The 22,349-nt window shown below is 47.1% G+C and overlaps 1 protein-coding gene across 5 annotated transcripts in view; it reads left to right on the top strand.

Annotated features, from left to right (window-relative positions):
- NINL (ninein like) overlaps positions 1–22,349 on the top strand; it is a 175,426-nt gene that overhangs the window by 151,541 nt on the left and 1,536 nt on the right. For 3 of the 5 annotated variants that reach the window (XM_032592609.1, XM_030310248.1, XM_030310249.1), the window contains 4 exons: positions 10,957–11,115; positions 12,093–12,206; positions 16,652–16,861; positions 18,964–19,077. In XM_032592609.1, coding sequence (XP_032448500.1) covers positions 10,957–11,115; positions 12,093–12,206; positions 16,652–16,861; positions 18,964–19,077 — 597 coding nt within the window. Of the gene's footprint in view, positions 1–10,956; positions 11,116–12,092; positions 12,207–16,651; positions 16,862–18,963; positions 19,078–22,349 lie in introns of those variants that run through there. The other 2 variants (XM_032592610.1, XM_032592611.1) reach the window with 2 other exon arrangements.

Genomic DNA, 22,349 nt, shown 5'->3' with positions numbered 1-22,349 from the left:
TGTCTATCAAGTCCATCTGATCCAGTGTATCATTCAGGGTCTTTGTTTCTTTATTGATCCTGTGTCTAGATGATCTATCCAATGATATAAGTGGAGTATTAAAGTCCCCTGCAATTACCACATTCTTATCTATAAGGTTATTTATGTTTGTGAGTAATTGTTTTATACATTTGGGGGCTTCCGTATTTGGTGCATAGACATTTATAATTGTTAGCTCTTCCTGATGGATAGACCCTGTAATGATTATATAATGCCCTTCTTCATCTCTTGTTACAGCCTTTAATTTAAAGTCTAGTTTGTCTGATATAAGTATGGCTACTCCAGCTTTCATTTGACTTCCAGTGGCATGATAGATAGTTCTCCATCCCCTCACTTTCAATCTGAAGGTGTCCTCAGGTCTAAAATGAGTCTCTTGTAGACAGCAAATAGATGGATCTTGTTTTTTTATCCATTCTGATACCCTATGTCTTTTGGTTGGCGCATTTAGTCCATTTACATTCGGTGTTATTATAGAAAGATATGGGTTTAGAGTCATTGTGATGTCTGTAAGTTTCATGCTTGTAGTGATGTCTCTGGTACTTTGTGGTCCTTGCAACATTTCACTCACACAGTCCCCCTTAGGATCTCCTGTAGGGCTGGTTTAGTGGTGATGAGTTACTTCAGTTTTTGTTTGTTTGGGGAGACGTTTATCTCTCCTTCTATTCTAAATGACAGACTTGCTGGATAAAGGATTCTCGGCTGCATATTTTTTCTGTTCATCACGTTGAAGATTAACTGCCATTCCTTTCTGGCCTGCCAAGTTTCAGTAGACAGATCCGTCACGAGTCTTATTGGTCTCCTTTTATATGTTAGGGCATGTTTATTCCTAACTGTTTTCAGAATTCTCTCTTTATCCTTGTATTTTGCCAGTTTCACTATGATATGTCATGCAGAAGATCGATTCAAGTTACGTCTAAAAGGAGTTCTCTGTGCCTCTTGGATTTCAATGCCTTTTTCCTTCCCCAGTTCAGGGAAGTTCTCAGCTATGATTTCTTCAAGTACACCTTCAGCACCTTTCCCTCTCTCTTCCTCCTCTGGAATCCCAACTATGCGTACATTATTTCGTTTAATTATGTCAGTTAGTTCTCTAATTTTCCCCTCATACTCCTGGATTTTTTTATCTCTCTTTTTCTCAGCTTCTTCTTTTTCCATGATTTTATCTTCTAATTCACCTATTCTGTCCTCTGCCACCTCAATCCAAGCTGTGGTCACCTCCATTTTATTTTGCAGCTCATTTATGGCATTTTTCAGCTCCTCCTGACTGTGTCCTAGTCCCTTGATCTCTGTAGTAATAGATTCTCTGCTGTCCTGTACATTTTTTTCAAGCCCAGCAATTAATTTTATGACTCTTATTTTAAATTCATTTTCTGCTATATTGCTTAAATCGTTTTTGATCAGTTCGTTAGCTGTTGCTTCTTCCTGGAGTTTCTTTTGAGGAGAATTCCTCCGTTTCGTCATTTTGGATAGTCCCCGGAGTGGCGGGGAACTGCAGGGCTCCTCCTCTGTGCTGTCTGGAGTAACTTGTATTGGTGGACGGGCGTAGTCAGACCTGATGTCTGCCCCCAGCCCACCGCTGGGGCCACAGTCAGACTGGTGTGTATCTTATCTTCCCCTCTCCCAGGGGCAGGACTCACTGTGGAGTGGTGTGGCCGCTGTCTGGGCCACTTGCACACTGCCAGTCTTGTGGTACTGCTTCTATGGGATCTGACGTATTAGCCAGGTTGGATCCGCAAGGTGCACAGGGGTTGGAGGGGCAGACTCCGCTCGCTTTGCCTTTGGTGGTCCGCTTCAGGAGGGGCCCTGCGGCACCGGGAGGGAGGCAGACCCATTGGAGGGATGGATCCACAGAAGCACAGTGTTGGGTGTTTGTGCAGTGCAAGCAAGTTTCGTGATGGAAACTGGTTCCCTTTGGGATTTTGGCTGAGGGATGGGCAGGGAGACAGCGCTTCCCAGCACCTTTGTTTCCTGCCAAGCTGAGCTCTGTCCTCCGGGGCTTAACAACTCTCCCTCCCACTCTCTGAGCAGAGCTTTTGACTTATAACATTCCAGATGTTAAGTCCCATTGGCTGTCAGAACACACTCCATCTGGCCCCTCCGCTTTTGCAAGCCAGTCGGGGGCTCTGCCTTGCTGGGTGGGCTGGCTGCCCCTCCACCGCCCTGGCTCCCTCCTGCCAGTCCATGTAGTGCGCACTGCCTCTCCGCCCTTCCTATCCTCTTCCGTGGGTTGCTCGTCTATGCTTGGCCCTGGAGAGTCCGTTCTGCTAGTCTTCTGGTGGTTATCAGGGTAAATTAGGCAGATGTGGGTGAAATCTAGGTGATCAGCAGGACGCGGTGAACCCAGCGCCCTCCTACGCCACCCTCTTCTCCCCAGTGTTTGTTCATTTTTGAGAGAGAGAGAGACAGAGCGCAAGTTGGGGAGGGGCAGAGAGAGAAGGAGACACAGAATCTAAATCAGGCTCCAGGCTCTGAGCTGTCAGCACAGAGCCTGACACAGGGCTTGAACTCATTAACCATGAGATCGTGACCTGAGCCAAAGTCTGATGCTTAACTGACTAAGCCACCCAGGCACCCCAACACTCACCTTTGAATCCTTTTTTTTAATGTTTATTTATTTTTGAGAGAGAGGGAGACAGAGCAGAAGCAGGGGAGGGGCAGAGAGAGACGGACACACAGAATCTGAAGCAGGCTCCAGGCTCTGAGCTGTCAGCACAGAACCTGATGTGGGGCTCGAACTCAGAAACTGTGAGATCGTGACTTGAGCCAAAGTCAGATGCTCAACCAACTGAGCCACCCAGCCGCCTTTTATCACTCCCCTTTTATTTTTTTTATTTTTTTCAATATATGAAGTTTTTTGTCAAATTGGTTTCCATACAACACCCAGTGCTCATCCCAAAAGGTGCCCTCCTCAATACCCATTACCCACCCTCCCCTCCCTCCCACCCCCCATCAACCCTCAGTTTGTTCTCAGTTTTTAAGAGTCTCTTATGCCTTGGCTCTCTCCCACTCTAACCTCCTTTTTTGTTTTTTTTCCCCTTCCCCTCCCCCATGGGTTTCTGTTAAGTTTCTCAGGATCCACATAAGAGTGAAAACATATGGTATCTGTCTTTCTCTGTATGGCTTATTTCACTTAGCATAACACTCTCCGGTTCCATCCATGTTGCTACAAAGGGCCATATTTCATTCTTTCTCATTGCCATGTAGTACTCCATTGTATCACTCCCCTTTTAAAGGATAGCTGGGATGATTCCAGTTTTGGCCTATCACAAATAAAGTTGCTCTGAACATTCCTATGTAGGTTTTTTTTTTTATGAACATAAGTTTTCATTTTACCAAAAGTGCAAATGGTAGTTACATGTTTAGTTTTATAAGAAAAGGCCCAACTGTTATCCAGAGTGGCTGTAACAGTTTACATTCTCACCCAGCGATCTATTTTCTTCACATCCTTGCCAGCATTAGGTGTTGGCACTATTACTTTAGCCACTCTGAGAGGTGGTGTGTGCTGAGACAGAAAGGCTGGACGGGCTGGGGTTGGTTAAGCTCTGATAAAGTAGTTTCTCTTGGGCAGGAGGGGAACAGAACGCTCCAAGTATCCCTCAGAATGGCCACTGCGTTAGTGTCTTCAGCTGCTGTAACAAAATGCCATAGGCTGGAGCACTTAAACAACAATAATTTATTGTCTCATAGTTATGGAGGCCAGAAGTCCAGGACAAGTCCGGACTGATTTGGTTGCTGGTGAGAGCCCTAATTCCTGACTTACAGACAGCTGCCTTCTCACTGTGTCCTCACATGGCCTTTCTTCTGCATGGGCACTAAGAGGGAGACAGACAGGGTTCTACTTCTTCTTAAAAGGTCACAGTCTTGTCAGATTAGGACCCGACCCATATGAGCTTATTTAACCTTAATTACCTCCTGAAAGTCTTAACTCCAAATATAGTCACATTGGGGGTTTAGGAGCCTTGACACACGAATTTGGAGGGAACACACAGTTCAGTCCATCGCCATTACTTTGTTCCCACTTGCTATAAGCCTGAGGGGATTTTCTCTGTTGTTGAGGGCAAGACCCTGGTATGTCTCAGGAAAGTGTAGGGCTCCCCTGAGACCATCCATGACTTTTTAACTCTCACGCCAGCCAGGCGTGGCCTCCAGTGTTCATCCTTATGGGTCCCCTTTCCCTTCCTGTTTCAGGCTCCAGCCTCTGTTCCTGGTAAGCTGTGAGCACTTAGCCTGTCTTTCCAGTTATTAGGGCATTGGTTTGCCCTATGACTGCAATTCTCTGATGGATTCTAAGAGGAGTTGTTGATTTCAATTTGCTCAGCCATTTTCTTATTGGGGATATAGAGCTCTTTACCTGTCAGGCCAGAGACTGGAGCTAATCTTATGTTTCTATTTTTGTTATTGTTATTGATTGAGTGGTTGACTGATTATTTATTTATTTATTTATTTATTTATTTTAAACATAATTTATTCTCAAGTTAGCTAACATACAATGTATACAGTGTGCTCTTGGTTTTGGGGGTAGATTCCGATGATTCATCGCTTACATACAACACCCAGTGCTCATGCCAGCAAGTGCCCTCCTCAATGCCCTTCTCCCATTCCCCCTCCCCCCATCAACCCTCAGTTTGTTCTCTGTATTTAGGAGTCTCTTATGACTTGCCTCCCTCTCTGTTTGAAACTATTTTTCCCCTTCCCTTCCCCCATGGTCTTCTGGTAAGTTTGTCAAGTTCCACATATGAGTGAAAACATGATATCTGTCTTTCTCTGACTTATTTTACTTAGCATAATACCCTCAAGTTCCATCCATGTTGTTACAAATGGCAGGATTTCATTCTTTCTCATTACCAAGTAGTGTTCCATTGTGTATATATAAACCACATCTTCTTTATCCATCCATCAGTTGATGGCATTTGGGCTGTTTCCATAATTTGGCTATTGTTGACAGCGCTGCTGTAAATATTGGAGTACATGTGTTCCTATGAATCAGCACTCCTGTATCATTTGGATAAATTCCTAGTAGTGCTATTACTGGGTCCTAGGGTAATACTATTTTTAAATAAAAAAACCCATTTTTTAACGTTTATTTACTTTTGGGGTGGGGGAGAGAGAGAGAAAGAGAATGAGAATGAGAACAAGTGGGGAAGGGGCAGAGAGAGATGGAGACACAGAAACCGAAGCAGGCTGCAGGCTCTGAGCTGTCATCACAGAGCCTGACGCAGTACTCGAACTCACAGGGCATGAGATCATGACCTCAGCTGAAATCAGATGCTCAACCGACTGAACCACCCAGGTGCCCCTCTATTTTTAATTTTTTGAGGATAAGAATTGACCGAGAATTAAATCAGAAAATGCAAAACTGCTAGGTGCCTTGGAACTGGTGGCTGCACTGATCAGGAGGAGGGCCTGTGTGGTTGGTCAGTGTCAATCTTGCCCCTGTAGATACACAGGTACCAGGCACAGAAGGACGTGGTTTGGTGTAGGCGGCTTCCCTGAAGCCCCACCTTTTTGGTGATTGGGAGAAAAATGGCGACACCCCAGTCTCTCCTCTCTGGACCAGGTGTCGCAAACCACTATTCAGGCCATCCTCACTGTGCTGAGTCGGTGCGAGTGGGTGGGTTTTGTCCGCTCCAGAGTCTCCCATGCCTCCCAGGTGCTTGGCTGGGATTCAAACCCCAATGTCTTAAACGATCCCACTCTGCCCACACACCCTGGTTCCAGGGAAGTGCCACTCTGCTCAGCCAGCCAACAAAAGATCTCTGGCTGGCAGGTGCAAGTAAGGTCTTCTGTCCTTGGAATGACTCTTTGCCTTTTTCCCCCAGCACTCAAGGTAGCAGATTGGTTTCTCTGACTGCAGACTGTGCCTCTGAGCTAGTTACCAAGCCCAAGGCTGGTTCCCCTTCTCCCCAGGCACACGAACAGGGAAGCTGGCTCCAATCCAGAGAAGCTGGCTCCAATCTAGCTGCTGTTAGAAATTGGATACTACCACCCTCCCAAAGTTGGGAGGTACCTAATGGAAAACTGGGCAAATACTACCTGTTTGTCAGGAATAAGCCATGGACCACTGCATTCTGGAATGATAGTCAACAGTTTTGAGATTGGAAAAGCTCTTAAGATCAGAGGAAAAATTTTCTGTGGAGAGCTACATTAAAGATCTGGGTTTTGGGTTTTGTGCACATTATCTACTACTAAAACAAATATTTATTCACTTAAGTATGGGCAAATGGAGATTGTGGGGCACCATAAGAAGAAAATAAAATCTATGGGAATTTAAGGAAAAAATAAAATTGCTTATATAAAAATTAGAACTAGCAAAAGATAGATTTGCAATGTATTTAAAAGGTTGGCTAATGATTATTACATAGAGATTATATGAGAGAAATAAAGTCTTCACAAAGACAAAAAAAAAAGAAAGAAAGAAATTGGATCTTTCTCTGTTTTTTTCCAGTCCCCAGCCCATGGTTTTTCTCTTGTCAAAATACAATCCCACACTTCCACAGCCTCTCTTTCTCTTCCTTTTATTTCTCCACAGGAGGGGATTCCTCCCCTCTGTTCTTATGCCGCCCGTTTTATCTCTCCTGGTTCATAATCATGCACCTGTGGCCCACCAAGTTGTCCCTGTGGGCCCCTGGAGATGTATCTGTTACTCTGCAGCCTGGACTCTTAGAATTCCAAGTCCTCTGGCCTCAACACTGCTGTGTTTGAGGGAAGAGGGAACTTCGGGTCCCCCTACTTCTCCGCCGTATTGACTGGCAGCTCTGATTGATTTTTATTTAAATTCTAATAAGTTTACATACAATACAATATTGGTTTCAGGATTTTATTGTGTTTTTAATTTGGGTTTGTGTATGTTCACTGTATGTTCACAGAAATTCAATGGGTTTTCATCTGTCGGTCTTGCCTCCTGCCACCTTGCTGAACTCACTCATTAGTTCTGGAGGGGTGGGTTGCCATGTTTGGCTTCTCAAGCCTGTGCCATCCTTGAGTTAAGTGCCACACCTCCTCTCTCTTGGTGCCACCTCTACCCATGTGTGGTCACCGAATGTTCTGCTATGGGGACTGCCTGAGACTACTGGTGGGTTGTCTGGGCTCCCAGCTTTGGGTGTTTGTTTCTGTGATGAGTGTGTGGTGACCTTGCTTTGGGTCTTCTCCATTAGGTGGCCAATTCCTGGAGTTATGTAAGATGAAAACTTCCGACTGTACTTGCTTGCAGACCAGCTTCTTGTGAAATGACCCACCTGGGGCTTTCCTGGGGCCCCCTTCCTCTTTTGGGCTTATTCCTAGGACACACTTATAAATGGATTATAGGTATCCATTTGTTTTCTTTCCCTCAACTTTTTAGTATGAAAAACTGTAACAGCACAGAAAAATTTGGCATAATATATACTGATCACCCACATACCACAACCTTAATTTGACAAGGTTTTTTTTTTTAATGCTTATTTATTATTTTGAGAGAGAGAGAGAGAGAGAGAGAGAATGAGAACAAGGGAGGGGCAGAGAGAGAGGGAGACACAGAATCCAAAGCAGGCTCCAGGCTCTGAGTTGTTAACACAGAGCCCGATGTGGGGATGGAACTCAGGGACCGAGAGATCATGACCCGAGCCGAAGTCAGATGCTTAACCTACTAAGCCATACAGGTGCCCCCTTAATTTGGCAGTTTTTAACTTTGTGCTTTATTATTTGTTTATACCTTTCTTTGTATCTCTCTGTACTATGTGTATGTGTGTGTGTTTTCAAACCTTTTGAAAGTAAGTGACAGATACAGTGATACTCTGCTGCTAAATATTTCGCAGGCATCTTGTAAAAATGAATGCATCTTCTGCCTAACCACAGTGCTGCTGTAACACCTGAGACACTTAATTGTAATTACTTAATGCTGTCCAATATTCAGACCATATTTACATCTTTCTATAATTATTCCAAAATGTCTTAGATGGTAAATTTTTTGGAACTAGGATCCAGCTGAGGATGATGCGTTGAACTGTCAATGCTGTTCTGGTGGCAGAAAACAGCCACTTTATTGTGCTCACAGAACCTGTGGGTCAGGGGTTCCAGACAGGGTACAGGGCAGATGGCCTGCCTCTTCTCCATGTCACTGGTATGGGAAGATTGGACAGCTGGGGTGACCCAAAGGCCAGGGCTGGAACCATCTGGGGGCTCCTCTCCATGGGCCTGGGAGGGAGTGTCACAAAGAGGCATTCAGGTAGCGAGTGGTCCAGCAGGATCACAAGGCAGGCACAAGGCTTCTCATCTCAGAAATCTCTCCATATCACCTCCACCCAGACCCCCCCAAGGCACAGGGAGGGACATAGGCTCATCTGGGAGGGTGAGTGTCCAGGTCACACTACAGAAGAGGATGTAGGATGAGAGATGCCATTGAGGCTGTCTTTGGAAAATATGGTCTGCTTGCTGCAATGTGTCTTTAGTCTTTTTAACCTGGAATAGCTGATTCACCCCCAAGGCTGTCTGTTTGAAGAGATCTGGCAGTTGTCTTGTAGGCCATCCCCCATTCTGGATCTGTCCAGCTGTTTCCTGATAGTGTCATTCAGTCTGCTTCTCTATCCCTTGTGTATCTTATAAACTGGAAACTAGGCCTAAAGGCATAATCACATCCAGAGTAAGCATATTTAGCACAGACATCCACTTATTTTAAAATTTGATCAGGATATGACTGCTTTTGTCTTCTGCAATAAAACTAAGGTGAATACAAGTTGGAATTAAGGTGATGGCTCAGTCAGTTAAGCATCCAACTCTTGATTTTGGCTCAGGTCATGATCTCATGGTTCATGAATTTGAGCCCCATGTCAGGCTCCATGCTGACAGCACATAGCCTGCCTGGCATTCTCTCTCCCTCTTTCTCTGCCCCTCCCCTGCTCATGCTCTGTTCCCCCGCCCCCCAGAATAAATAAACTAACTTTGGGGAAAAGAAAGAATTAAGGAGGTGATGGACACAGACACCAAGAGACAGTGGGCGCCCCACTGTCTCAGTGGGATGCCCTGAGGGGGACATAGTGGCACCTGAGTGGAGTTCTGGTCACAGGCATCTCCTGAGCTTAGTCACAGAGAGCATCAGGCAGTCCCCAAATGAGGAACTGTTGAAGGGGAAAGGTGGGGAGGTACTGTATCTGTCAGAATTTTCAGTGTTAATATATGACAGAGGCTATGGAAACATCTCACATTCAGGGAGGCTAAAACAGCCTGACAGATAAAGGCGTTGCCTAAGCTGGACCAGAAGGGGTGCTCCAAGGGTCATAACTGGGTCAGTTGACAAGACTAGGATGCAGGTGGTGTGATTCTTGTCCTGAAGCCAGAGCTGCATGGCAGCCATGTGAGAACACGCTCACCTCCTTAGGAAACATGTAACACAGGGTCATGGCTCAGAAAACCGTCTCGTGTGTGTGTGTGTGTGTGTGTGTGTGTGTGTGTGTACACACGTGTGCACATATGTGCAGAGAGTACCAGCCAGCCACAAAGCACACGGGGAAATGTTGCCAGCTGGTAAGTCTGGGTGAAGGGCACATGGATGTTCTCTGTAATAGCTTTGCATCTGTTATATGAGTTTGAAATTATTTCCAAAGACTAAATATTAAAAGTAACCAAAAAAATTAGCTGAAGGAAGATTCTGTTTTTGGCTGCTAAAAAAATCAAGGCTGAAGTAATATAACAGTGCATGTTAACTCTACTGGAATTAGAGTTTAAAAAATCATAAAAACATACCATTATGAAAAAAAATCAACGCTATCCTCAGAAAATAAGATGAATGCCAATATTGAAAAATAACTTTAATTTTCACAATAAAATGTAATAAACACAAGAGATTTCCATACCAGACACAACAACCATGAACTTACGATGTGTTGAAAATACCTCTTTACCCTCAGTTTTGAGGTTTTAAGCACAGGATGAGGTAATAGTCTGTTTACAGAGAACAGAAGGAGCAATCATCACGAGAAAAATGTGTAAACTCACTAAGCTTAAATAATCCAAATCAGAGCAACTTAAAGCAAGGTTCCATCATCTGCTTCTCAAATCTTCAAAAACATAGAAATGAAATGGTTGTTAGCACAGCCCTGGGGAGAGTGGTGTGTGTGTGTTGCCAGTAGTGCTGAAAACAGGTTCAGAGAACCCCACTCTGCCAACACTTGAAGCCACTGACAGTCGGCCTCGAGAATGGACTGCTGTGGAAAAAAAGCAAATAAGCAGAAATGTGATTTATATGAAGATATTCACAACATATAGTTTAAAGTAACTGGCATTTCCATGGGGAGAGACTGTAGGGGCAGTGTTCTAGTTGCTGTTCCAGCTCATGGGGCATTCACTTAGCCACCCAGTGGGCATCTGTTGTGCATCCACCATCTGTTGGGCAGTAGATACTGGATAAAAGCAGAATATACAATTTAATCACCACCTGCACCCTGCTGAAAGATATGTTTAGGTGTTTAATGACAAAAGATCAGATCATGACCTGAGCCTACTTTGAGGAGATTCATGTACTTCAAGTTTAACAAGGTGTTTTCTTTCAGACTACTTAAAATAATAATTGGACATAACCATGAAAGAAATAAGAAAAATATGGAAGATCTTCAGAGCAGTGGTTTGGATGTTCATGATGTAGCCACCTCTGGCAGTTGAGATATGTCTCATTTCCTCAAGGGAGTAGAGCACGTTTTCGCATCCTTAGTACTGTGGCCATTTGGGGTGGGATCAGTCCTGCGCTGGAGGATGCTGAGTGCCTCCACCATGAGATGCCTTAGCCGTCCCCTTCCCAGTTCTGATAACCAGCAGTATCTCCAGACATTGCCAGATGTTCCTTGGGGAACAAAATGGGTCCTGATTGGGAACCACTGGAATGATATGAATTAAGCTCCTGGTTTAAAAAAAGTAACTTTGGCATCTGTATTTTAACCCGTTATGCTCCAGAGTCAGAAATGCAAGGATGAAGTGTCCCAGCTCAATCACAAGATCCTTCAGCTAGGAGAGGAGGCCTCTGTCCACCAGGCCCAAGACGAGAAGAACCTCATCAACATTCAGCTGTTAACACAGAGACTGGAGGAGGCCGGGCACCAGGAGGAGCTGCAGGTGAGTGGTCTAAAAACATCAGCAACAGCCTTAAAATGCCTGGAGGTAGGCTCACCCCTCAGGTAAAGAGGGGAACTTAACAAGTATGTGCTCTGGAAAATTTGTAGGCTTCAGCAGCCTTGCAAATTCTCAATATCTAAAAAAAAGTAGCAGAAAGGGATTAAATCCTGATGCTAAGAGAATAAATTGGTAGACCTCTTTGGAGGACATTTGGGGAAAATATGTGTCAAGTGCCTCAAGAATGTCAGTATGCTCTGACTTTATAATTCTACTTATGGGAATTTTATCTGAGCATCGTGGGCAGACTTAGCTGGAAGTGTTTTCATTGCTGTGGTATTTATAGTAGCAAAACAGAATTGGAATCAGCTTGAATCATCAATAATACTGAATGAGTCAGTAAATTATGGTACAGTCATTAAAAATCATGTTTTCCAATAATATTTAATGTTATGGGGAAATGCTCAAGATATAATGAGGAAAGCACAGCATATAATGCTGTACCAGTGTTATTGATAGAAACACATGTGTGGAAGAAGGGCTGAGATCACAGCACAATGTTGGGATCATGGTGGTTTAAATTTTGTCATTTTTGCTTTTCTATAAATTTCTGAAGTTTCTGCATTAAACATGTATCAGACTGATGGCGTGCCTGGGTGGCTCAGTTAGTTAAGTGTCTGACTCTGGATTTTGGCTCAGGTCATGATCTCATAGTTCATGAGATGGAGCCCCCGTTGGGTTCCCATGCTGATAGCATGGGACCTGCTTGGGATATTCTCTCTCTCAATCAATCTCTCTCTCTCTCTCTCTCTCTCTCTCTCTCTCTCTCTTCACCTCCCTCCCTCCCCCGTCTCCTTCCCCTACTTCCTGCTTGCTCACACACTCTCTCTCTCAAAATAAATAAACTTAAAAGAAATAAATAAATATGCATCAGACTGCTGAGATATTCTTGTACTTGTGAAATTATTTTTTTTAAACAGAGTGAGCTAATCCAAAAACTTGAACTTGAACTTGAACACATGAATCAGGAATGTCAGAGCCTGAGACTGTCACAGTCACAGCTGAGAGAGATCCTTGAAGAAAGTCAAAATCAGGTGGGTGTGCATGATGGCCAATGGCTGGGTCTCAGCTGGGAGGAAAGTCAACACAGTTTAGCACTGACAGAGCCTTGTCAGGACTGGTCTGGCCAGAGAGGTTATTGGGCTGCCCTGAGGTTACATAGCTGGTGGGCACTTACCAGGCCTGAGACTGAAGTTGAGCCTAGTCCAGGGTTGGTTGACCCTGAGCAGTCCATGGGCAGAGCTTCTGTTTATGCACAAGGGAAGGAGGCTGACAAGCAGTGCTTTTGGCTGCACCATCTGCAGAACAGAAGAACAAAGGAGAGCTGTGGGTAGCCTCTGAGGAGGGGGGAGTGTCGTCAGATCCAAGGACATGAGGTGGAGTAGTCCCTTGGGTTACCAAGCTCAGTGTGCCCGTCTTGCCCTCACACAGGCTTATGTGTGCACAGAAGCCCTGAAATTGCATACACGTGTGGGTGTCGAGCTCCTGCCTCCCACTTTCTCTCCTGCTCCAGCATTTACTAGTGCACCAGGCTCTAAAGGTACAGAGGTAGGAAAGTGGAGAGCTTGCAGTTTGGGACAAGCAGATGTAAGCAGGACAGGCCAAGCAGGGATGTCAGGATGCCCTGACAGCATGGTGTGCAGAGACATGAGAGAGGGGGAGCTGGTTCTTCCTGGGGGAGCAGGATGAGAGAATGGCAGGTGTGTGATGGCCTAATGTGGACTCAGATGTGCGTTACGCTTAGAGGGCTGGGGGCTGTAGATAGAAAAGAGGGGTCATGGGAGAAGCCTCCCAAGCAGTGTGGAAGAGGTTTCTAACTCACTGGCCTGTGGCCCAGGGCCCTCACTTGAGTGTGGCACTGGCATGCCTCCCTCCTCTGAGCAACTTCACAGACTCCCTGACTGGCCCCAGATGCCACAGCTGGACTTGGCTGTGGGGTCCCCCTACATACCCAGGGCTTTATGACGTGCTATTGGGGGCTCATGTGGGCTTTCAGCCATCCCGCTGCAAACAAGCGCTCTCCCAGAGGTGCCTCTGAGTATTTGGGGGTTCCCTTCTCTGTTTTTAAGTCTGAAAGGAACCTTGAGAAATTGCCTTGACCAGCTTGAGCCCTTTGAGTCCAGGAGTCAGCATTCAGCCATTGTCATGGGCAGAAGGGACCTTACTTAAGCAGTTCTCCTGTGATGTGAGATGGTTCCCCCTTGTTATTTAGAAGAGGAACCCCCAAAACCACATTGATGGGAGTTCACATGAGGGAAATAAGAGGAGCCTGTGGGTACTTAACGATCATCTAGAGGAGCCATGGTAGAGTGGGCGCAGGACCACTCGGGAGGAGCCAGTGTTGTCACTGGCACAGTTGTGGGTGATTTTAAGGAGGAGCGCCCTGGAGGTCAAAGAGAGCAGGTTGGACAGGTATGAGCAGGGGGGCAGCTTGGGTGGGGCCATGAGAGGTCCTGGCAGAGGGACTTTGCACAGCTCAGAAGGTGTGGTGCACGGGAGCACAATGCTGTAAGCATCACATGCCCTTGGGAATGACCATCTTGGTTCTGTGTTGCAGTACGTCAAACCACCCTCACACTTGGTAGCTTCTAGCACTGTTCATCATCATCCTTCATGGTCTGTGGGCTCGCCGGCACAGCTGGGCTGTTTTCACTTGAGATCTCAGGGGGCCATTGCAATCAAATGAGGTTAGGGCTAGCATCATCTGAAGGCACAGCTGGATCAGATGTTTGAGAGACCTCAGGTCACAGGGCTGGCATGTGGTGTTGGCTGGTGGCTGGGGGCCCACTGGTGCTCTCAGCTGGAGCACCCACACCTGGCCTCTTGGTGGCATGAGGCTGTCTGAGCATAGCAGTGAAGTTCTGAGAGGATAGGTGACCAAGCACCCTTAGAGGAGCAGATAGAAGCTGCCAAGCTTCTTAAGACTGTGTCAGGGCATTCCAGAACATCACTCCCCTGACATTTTGTTGGTCCAGCTTGGATTCAAAGGGAGGGCACAGAACCCACCTGTCCATCAGGGGAGGACACAGTCCTCACCTCTCAATGCAAGGAGAGCACAGCTCCCATCCCTCAGGGGGCAGGAACAGCAGCCTGTGAGCTCAGGTGGGAGTAGCCGATGGCTGAGGTGGCTCACTGCCATGCCCCTGATCCCAGAACACAATGGCCCTCTTTTCCTGGCATGGGCTGCCCCAGTGGTCTCTGGGGACATCTTTCCCTTGTCAAGTGATAGTTGGGCAGGGGTCTCCAGAGTTGGCCCAGGCTCTAGCCAGTCTCAGTTCTGCAGGGAGGGAGATGAGGAGGGCTTGGGAGGAATTCAGCTGAGACGGTGTTATGGGCTGTTTGCCTTGCTCAGAGAGCCACAGGGTAGGGCCACAGACACAGACCTCACACTGGGCCACACAGTGGCCTCCTCCCAGGAGCTTGCACCAGGCATCTGTGTTCAGAGCAGAGAGGTAGCTGTAGCAGTTAGCAGCAAGGGGCATGGGAACAGTGTGTTCTAAGGAAGAGGGCATCAGGGTGTTGGGGAGTGCTGTCAGAGAGCAGGAACAGCTTTGGAGTGGGTGGGCATTCTGACATGGAGTCACAAGGGCCTGGGCTGGGACTCAACTTCCATCTGGGGTGTCTGCAGGATGACTGAAGCATGAAAGTTGGGAGGGGGCTACATTTGTGGGGGGTGTGTTTTAGAACTGGTTCTTCTCTCTCCCTTCTCTGTCCCTCTTTCTCAAGGTTCCCAGACCCAGTTCCAGCGTGCAATTATCAGACACCAACAGGGTGTCTGAGAATTCAACTCCATTCTTATACTATCTGCCTGGAGACAGCATCAGACCCCACAGGTTAAGGGTTAAGGGTGTAGTCCTACAACACTACTCCCTACCCCCATCTCAGAAGCCAGTCATACCCCCCAGGCTGTTAGCTGTGTTTCTGACCAGCCAGCTACAGATTGGATGTTTCAACCTCCTCCTCCTGAGGTTTGACTAATTTGCTAGAGTGGCTCACAGAACTCAGGGAAACACTTAACATTTAGCAGTTCATTAAAGGATATGTTAAAGGAAACAAATCAATAGCCAGAGGAAGAGATACATAGGGTGAGGTCCCAAATATCTGTCCTCAGGGAGCTTGAGCCCCAGCCTGGGGGCGCATGGAAGTGTTCCCCCTCAAGCATAGAAGCTCTCCAAAACAGGGACCAAACAGCTGGCTCTTGGGTTTTTATGGAGGTTTCATTATATAGTCATGACTAAGTCATTGGCCACTGGCTGACTCAACCTTCAGCCCCTCTCCCCTCCTGGGAGGTTGGGGGATAGGACTGAAAATTCCAATCCTTGATCACGTGGTTGACCCTCCTGGCAGCCAGCCCCTCCCCTTGGGTGCACTTCAGAAATCACCTTCATTAATAATGAGACATCTATTTCACGTCTGTGGCTCTGAAGCATTTTTAGAATCTGTGGATGAAGACCAGATATCTCTGAAAAATATATTTTGGTCATCTGATTTTAGAAGTCATTATATTTCACTTTTCCAAAAGAGCATAGTAGCTGTCCTGGAAACTGTGTGCAGGTGTGTTTCTCTGGGATGACTCCTGTCCTAAGAACAGCCACACATGATGGTGATGACATGGCCCCCTAAGACAGCCCCTCAGAGATGCATGGGGATACAACGACCTGAGGCCTAAAGCCTCATTGTTGCCCTTGAGTAGCCGTAGCTGGCATCCTCCCTGTCTCTAATCACATGGTCACCTCAGACCTATCCTAAGTGTGACTCTTGATGGAGGTACCTCCCTCTCCCATCTATGGGGCCTCAGAGGTGTGTGAGGGCTGACATACCAAGTTCTTGTAGGGTGCCAAGGAAATTCTGTATATTCTTGGTGAAGCCTCTAGAATCAAAGTGATTTAAATGGTGTTTAATAAAAGGATTGGCCAAGTTACCCACAACTCCAGTGAAATCTTGCCATCCACTGTGGTTGGGGAGCCAGGGGCTGGGGTAGTTCTGCACCTGCTGCCAGGGTCCCTTTGGCCTTCATCATATGCTCCATTGCTCTCTGTGGCCCTGGTCTCAGCTGCCTAAGGAGTATGAGCTCTCTGCCTAAAGGAAAATCACCATGCAAGGCCTGCATGGATTATAATTGTTAAACAGACTCCATGAAGTTTGCTGAAATGTAAACTGGACAGAGTATGGCATGATTCTCCCATGGGTGCAGCAGGAAACCTCAGTGTCACCACTTTGAGGCTACGGACCTGAGTCTTCTTGACTCTCTCTGTGTAGAAACTCTGGCTAAACCAGAGTTTGGCTGTCAGAATACAAATGAATAGGTTCTTTATGAACCTTACATGTAGCTGCAGATGCATGGACCAAGGAATAAGGATGCCTTGTGTGCCCTTCCATTTGTAGGGTATCTGTAAGCATGGAGTTTTGCATGTCTAGTAATGACCCCATAGCTCTCAGCAATCACACCAGCACTATCATGGCCTTCTCCCCGGTGCAGCTGCATGGAGCCAACCTGAGGCTAAGGCTGGCACAGTCCCAGCACTCGGAGGAGGTCCACCAGCTGCAGGAGCAGATGCAGTGCCTGGTGCCTCAGGACCACATGACCGAGCTGCAGCAGCTACTGGAAGAGGAGCGGCAGGCCACTCAGCAGCTCCGTGATGAGTGCATTCTCCAGAAGAAGAAGGGGAGGCGGCTGGAAACACAGTGGGTGAGTGGAGACAAGGGCCCTGAGGCCCAGCTAACGGTGCCAGGGGTGGCGAGATTGGATCACTGATCACTCAGCCAAAAACTGCCATCCCAATTCATAGAAGTCTGGTTATACCACAGCTGCAGGCCCCTGATTTTCACTGTGAACAAGGTGGGATTCTAACAGGGGCCAAAGATGGATCAGGGAGGGGTGGCAAACCTCTTGGAGAAGGCATCTCCCACCCCCTCAGAGTGATAAGCCAGCTGACCCAAAAGGCCTCTTCAACATGGGGGCAACAGGTCCACCCAGACAGGTTGTCTTTGGGGGCTGCACATGTCTGTGGTAGGCCACATGGCTAAATGTTAGGGACCACACACTCAAAACTGCTTACAGGGCCAGAAATGTGGTGATACAGAGGCCATGAGGGAAGCTGTGGGTGGTGGTCCCACCCATGTAGTCCTGTGGAATCACAGGCCCTGTGTGCCAATTCTCCTGATTTCAAAGGAAAGCCAGAAACTAGATTTTTACAGAAACATTCCCAGTTTCCAAATGATGCATCTAATTTAAAAAGAATCTGAAACCATTTTGCAGACTGAAAAAAATCTACCCACAGGCACACAAAGACTGCAGAAGTTATTTATTTGGGTGCACACTGATCTAGGTAGGGGAGATACAGAAACAGACACACATGGCAAAAGCCTGTGCCCTCCTAGAGACTATATTCTGGTGTGGTGGGGAGACAAATGAAAACATGAGTCATGAGGATAGCATGTCAGATGGTGATGAGTTGATGAGTGCTCTGGAGCGGGATGGTGGCCAGAGAAGGCCTCACCAACGTGTTACTTGAGCCAAGATGTGCTGGAGTTGAGAGAACAAGCCATTCACTTATCTGGAGAGAGTGCTACAAGTAGCAGGAGCAGTATATGCAAAGGCCCTGAGGTGGTAATGGCCTTATTTAAGGATAGCAAGGATGAGAGGGAAGCAAGAGGAAGATGGTGGGACAAAAGGCCAGTGAGGTGGTGGCACACACTTGGGGACCCTGGCTGTGCATCAGGCACTGCATTAGGCATCTAGAGACATAGAAACAGAGTTGTTGCCTTAAAGAGCAGGATACTGTGGCTCAGGGCATGGACTGCAGAGATTGGGATCCAGGCTTCACCATCTCCTAGCTGAGTGACTTTGGCCGTTACTTAAGTTCTCTGCTTCAGCTTCCTCATCTGTAAAAGTTGGGTGCCAGTGGTTCCCACTAAAAGTATCAGTGTGAGGCATCAGAATTGGCACTTTTAAAATGCTTGAATAGTTTGGCATGTGTGTACCCTACTTAAGTGTTTAATTTAAAAGGCTGGGGGGGGCACCTGGGTGGCTCCGTCAGTTAAGCATCTGACTTCAGCTCAGGTCATGATCTCATGGTTCGTGAGTTTGAGCCCTGCATCAGGCTCTGTGCTGACAGCTCAGCCTGGAGCCTGCTTCAAATCCTGTTTCTCCCTCACCCTCTGTCCTTCACCCATTCACATTCTGTCTCTCTCTCTGAAAAGTAAATAAACATTAAAAAATAATAATAAAAAAAATAAAAGGCTGAGAAAACACCTACATCCTGAAATGCCACAGTGTAGTTCATTGGGAAATGTCGGGGTGGGAGGGTGTGGAGATAGGAGCCTGAGGACAAGAGGGTGCTTCCATGAGGAAGAAATTGGAGCAAGACTCAAAAGGTTGGTAAGATTTGATGTTTGTGAAGCATAAATCCTAATGAAGAATAACCTATCCGCATTGTGCAAAAATGTTAAGCAGGAAATAAGTTCACCCGTGATAGAATATTGACAAAACAAAGAAATTTAATCAGAAATCCTTTAAAAATACTCAGTAACACATTTGGGGAAACTCACTTTGGAGTGATTTATGATTAAATGCCCAGGAAAATAGTCTGCTAATTCTTGAACTACAAAGAGCAGTGTCAGCTTTGTGACCTGTGGCAGAACATTGTGTGTCTGTTACTCTGTGCAGATGAAAGGCTCTCCCTTTGCTCTCAGATATGTACATTTTAGCTAATTTCCACTCTGAAGTAAATAAGCCTGAGATGATTCTTTTAGAAATGTAAATTGTTGGTCTGTAACCTTTTGTGACAGGAAGAACATGAAAAGGAGCTGAAAGACACTGAGGAGCGGGTGGAAGAGGTGGGAAGGGCTCTGAAGAACGTGGACATGCTCCTCCAAGAGAAAGTAGCTGAGCTGAAAGAGCAGGTCAGTGATGGATGTCTGTCATTGCCACATGCACTTTCTGAACTTTCTCCTTCCATGGGTGTTCAAGTAGCTAATTCAGGGAGAGACTGTCCTCATAGAACACAGAGAGCCCCCATGTTCATTTGGAACCACTGAACCTAGGGCTCCATCTAAACTTTGAGAAACTGAATGTACAAATTTTTTTCAGAAGATTAACAGCTAAAATCAATCAATAGAAAAATTGATTTTTTAAAATATATTCCCTACACTGTATTTGTATATTGTGTTTGTTTTGGGAATTGTTTTAAGGTACATTTGAGAGGTGTTCACATAATCTCAGAAAGGATGTTCATTTATTCATTTATTCAGTCACTGGACAGATACTTACTGAGCACCTGTCATGTATCATGGCATTCATTGTTCTAGGAAGACTCTAAGATGGGCCCTCCTGGGCCTTACGTTCTGGCAGTGGAGACAATAACAAGATATATGACCTCAGGTGATGAGAAATGCTCACTCTCAAGAAGAGATGGATGGCACGTGGTGGGGATGGTTGGGGACCACTCTGAAGAGATGGCATGGGAGCAGACACCAGTGACAGCCATGGAAGTCTGGTTCTGAACCCCCCCCTTCCCCCCCCCCCCAGTGGAGGCCAGGTTGGCTTTTTGGAAGAGAGGTGCTCATGTGGTGGGACTGTCCTATGCAGTGTTGGGCTGAATGCCTGTAGCACCTCCAGTCAATGGGAGTGTCATAAAAGGGCACCCATGTGTTTCCCTGTGTGCTAGGGGACATGCTAGACCCCGAGCAGGAGGGGCATCCAAGCAGAGGAGCAGTTCAGGTATATGTCCTTAGATGGGACCAAGTGGAGTACATTAGCAGACTGCCAGGGAGGTGGCTGTAGCTGCTATGAGCTGATGGGTGGGTGCGGGTGGGCAGGACCCCCTCAACGTTAGGAGTTTGGATTTTATTTTACTTTTTTTTTAATGTTTATTCTTAGAGAGAGAGAGAGAGAGAGAGAGAGAGAGATACATAAAATGAGTGGGGGAGGGGCAGAGAGAGAGGGAGACACAGAATCCTTAGTAGGCTCCAGGCTTTGAGCTATCAGCACAGAGCCTGACACAGGGCTGAAACACACGAACCATGAGATCATGACCTGAGCTGAAGTTGGATGCTTAACCAACGAAGCCACCCAGGTGCCCTGGGATTTTATTTTATTTCTGATGGCAGTTAGAAGCCATCTGAAGATTTTAAGCAAGAGCATGATATGATCTATATTTTTAAATAAATCACTCTGGGGGAAAAGAAAATATTTGGGCTTCAATAGGCTGCAAAGACCAAAAAAAAGAAGGCCATAGCTGTTCTGCTTGATGAAAGCCCACAGTTGAATTCAGCCAGCAAGGTCAATCAGTAAGAACTGGTGGCTGGGCAGCCAGCATGGAGGGTGCTGGGAGGGGGAGGCAAGGCTAGAACGAAGCAGGAGACAGAGAAAAGGCTCAGCCAAACACCAGCTACTCCAGAATAGTTCTGTTCAGAGCTAGAAGAAATTAAGTATGAGAGTCTGCAGAAATATTTTCATTATAGTAGTCAAGTCTATTTAGAGGGCTCCTGAACTGAGCCCAAACAGGATGAAATGTCCAGGCCACCTCTTGTTCCCTGGGAGGTGGGAGGTCCCATTGGGAGTCACACCTCCCTCCCTGACCATGCTCCTGGCTTTGCAGCTCCCTTTCTGCCATCCACTGACTCTCCAAGTGTTACAGACACTTGGCGACCCCCCTTGCCCTACGGTCATTCTCTTACACAAAGCCACAGTTTGCTTCCTCTTACCTGGCAGATCCTCAGTCTTGGTTAAATCCTGTGGCTCCTGCACACCTGCCCCTGTGCGGTGAGGTCCTGTCCACGGCCCTACACCCACCCCACCCCACCCCACCCCACCTCAGAACTAGCTTATGCTCTAGCCAAGTGAACCAGCCACCTGTGACCGTGCATGTGCCACAACGCCCAGACCCTCCCTTCTCCCAGGCCCTCACTGCCACCTGAATCCAAAGGTAAAGGAGCCCTGGCCCTGCCTCTGCCCCTTTTTACCAAAGTACCTGCAGAGGGTTATCTGGACACCCTCACCTGCCTTCCCGTGTGTTCACTCATGTCACTGGCTGAAGTCCAAAATGTTGGTGTTGTGGTGGATAGCCCCCACAGTGTCTGCAAGTGAACCCGCCAGCTCAGCCTCAGAAGGGATGCAGAACCCAGCCTCTTCTCACTCCCACTCTCATCCTCTGTGCCCTACAGTGTCCTTGTTTCCTCCTGGGCTATGTTCTCAGTGCAGGAGTGGCAGCAGTGCTTTCCCAACATGGTTGAGGTGCTGGCCCTTCTACTCGGAGCCCTCCAGGCCTCTCACAGCCCTAAGAGTACCAGGCAGAGTTCCTACAGAGGCCTCCAAGGCTCTGCAGGATCTAGTTGCCCCCAGCCCTCGGTGGCACCCAGCCAGCGTGTCAGCTGTAACTTCCTTTCAGTGGGCTTCTCACTGCCATGCCCCCCCAGCCCCAGGTCTCTGGCCATTCCAGCCATCCCCAGCCTGGCCAGGCTCTGGACCTTTGCACCTGCTCCTCCCTTTGCCTGGAATGTTCACATCCAGACAGGCTCAGTGCTCCTTGCCCTGCTTTGTTCAGATCTCTGTTCAAATGTCAACGGACAGAGAAGCTTTCCCTATTCACCCCAACCGAAATAGGAACTCCCTCAGCTATCTGTCGCCTCCTGGTGAAACTAGTAACCTGAGTGTTAATAGGACTAGGAAGTGCAGCTGTAACTTTTCACCAAGATCTTTTTTGTTTGCCTGTAAACATCCCTGACTCTTCTCCTTGGGGGAGGCAGGTTAGAGTCCAGCCCTCCCATCTCCATCTCCTCCTTTGGCTATCTCTCCTTGACACATAACTCCATGCTGAGTGATTGTGTTTGCTGTACATCAGGCAGGCAGACTTGAGTTCGGTTATGTGGGGTTTTCTCTTAGCACTTGTCATGCCTCCACACCATGTATTTGTTTCTGGCATGTCCACTTCCATCAGAATATGTGCTCCTGAGAGCAAGATCATTGCGCAGTATGTCTGGCAGTACTTGTTGAATGAATGAATGTAGTATTGACTTTTGAAGCCCAAGGCTAGGACCCCGGTTGGCATTGTATCTTGAACAAGGACTCATAACTAGAGTGGCCTTGTGTCCCCATCGCCATGGCTATCGTGTGTGGTGACCAGCCCATGCACTTGGGGTTCCCAGGGTGGATGTAGTGTCAGAGTGTGTCCTGT

The sequence above is a fragment of the Lynx canadensis genome, chromosome A3 (genome assembly GCF_007474595.2).
Source record: "Lynx canadensis isolate LIC74 chromosome A3, mLynCan4.pri.v2, whole genome shotgun sequence".
Classification (NCBI taxonomy): domain Eukaryota; kingdom Metazoa; phylum Chordata; class Mammalia; order Carnivora; family Felidae; genus Lynx; species Lynx canadensis.
This window is presented reverse-complemented; position numbering and strand designations above follow the sequence as displayed.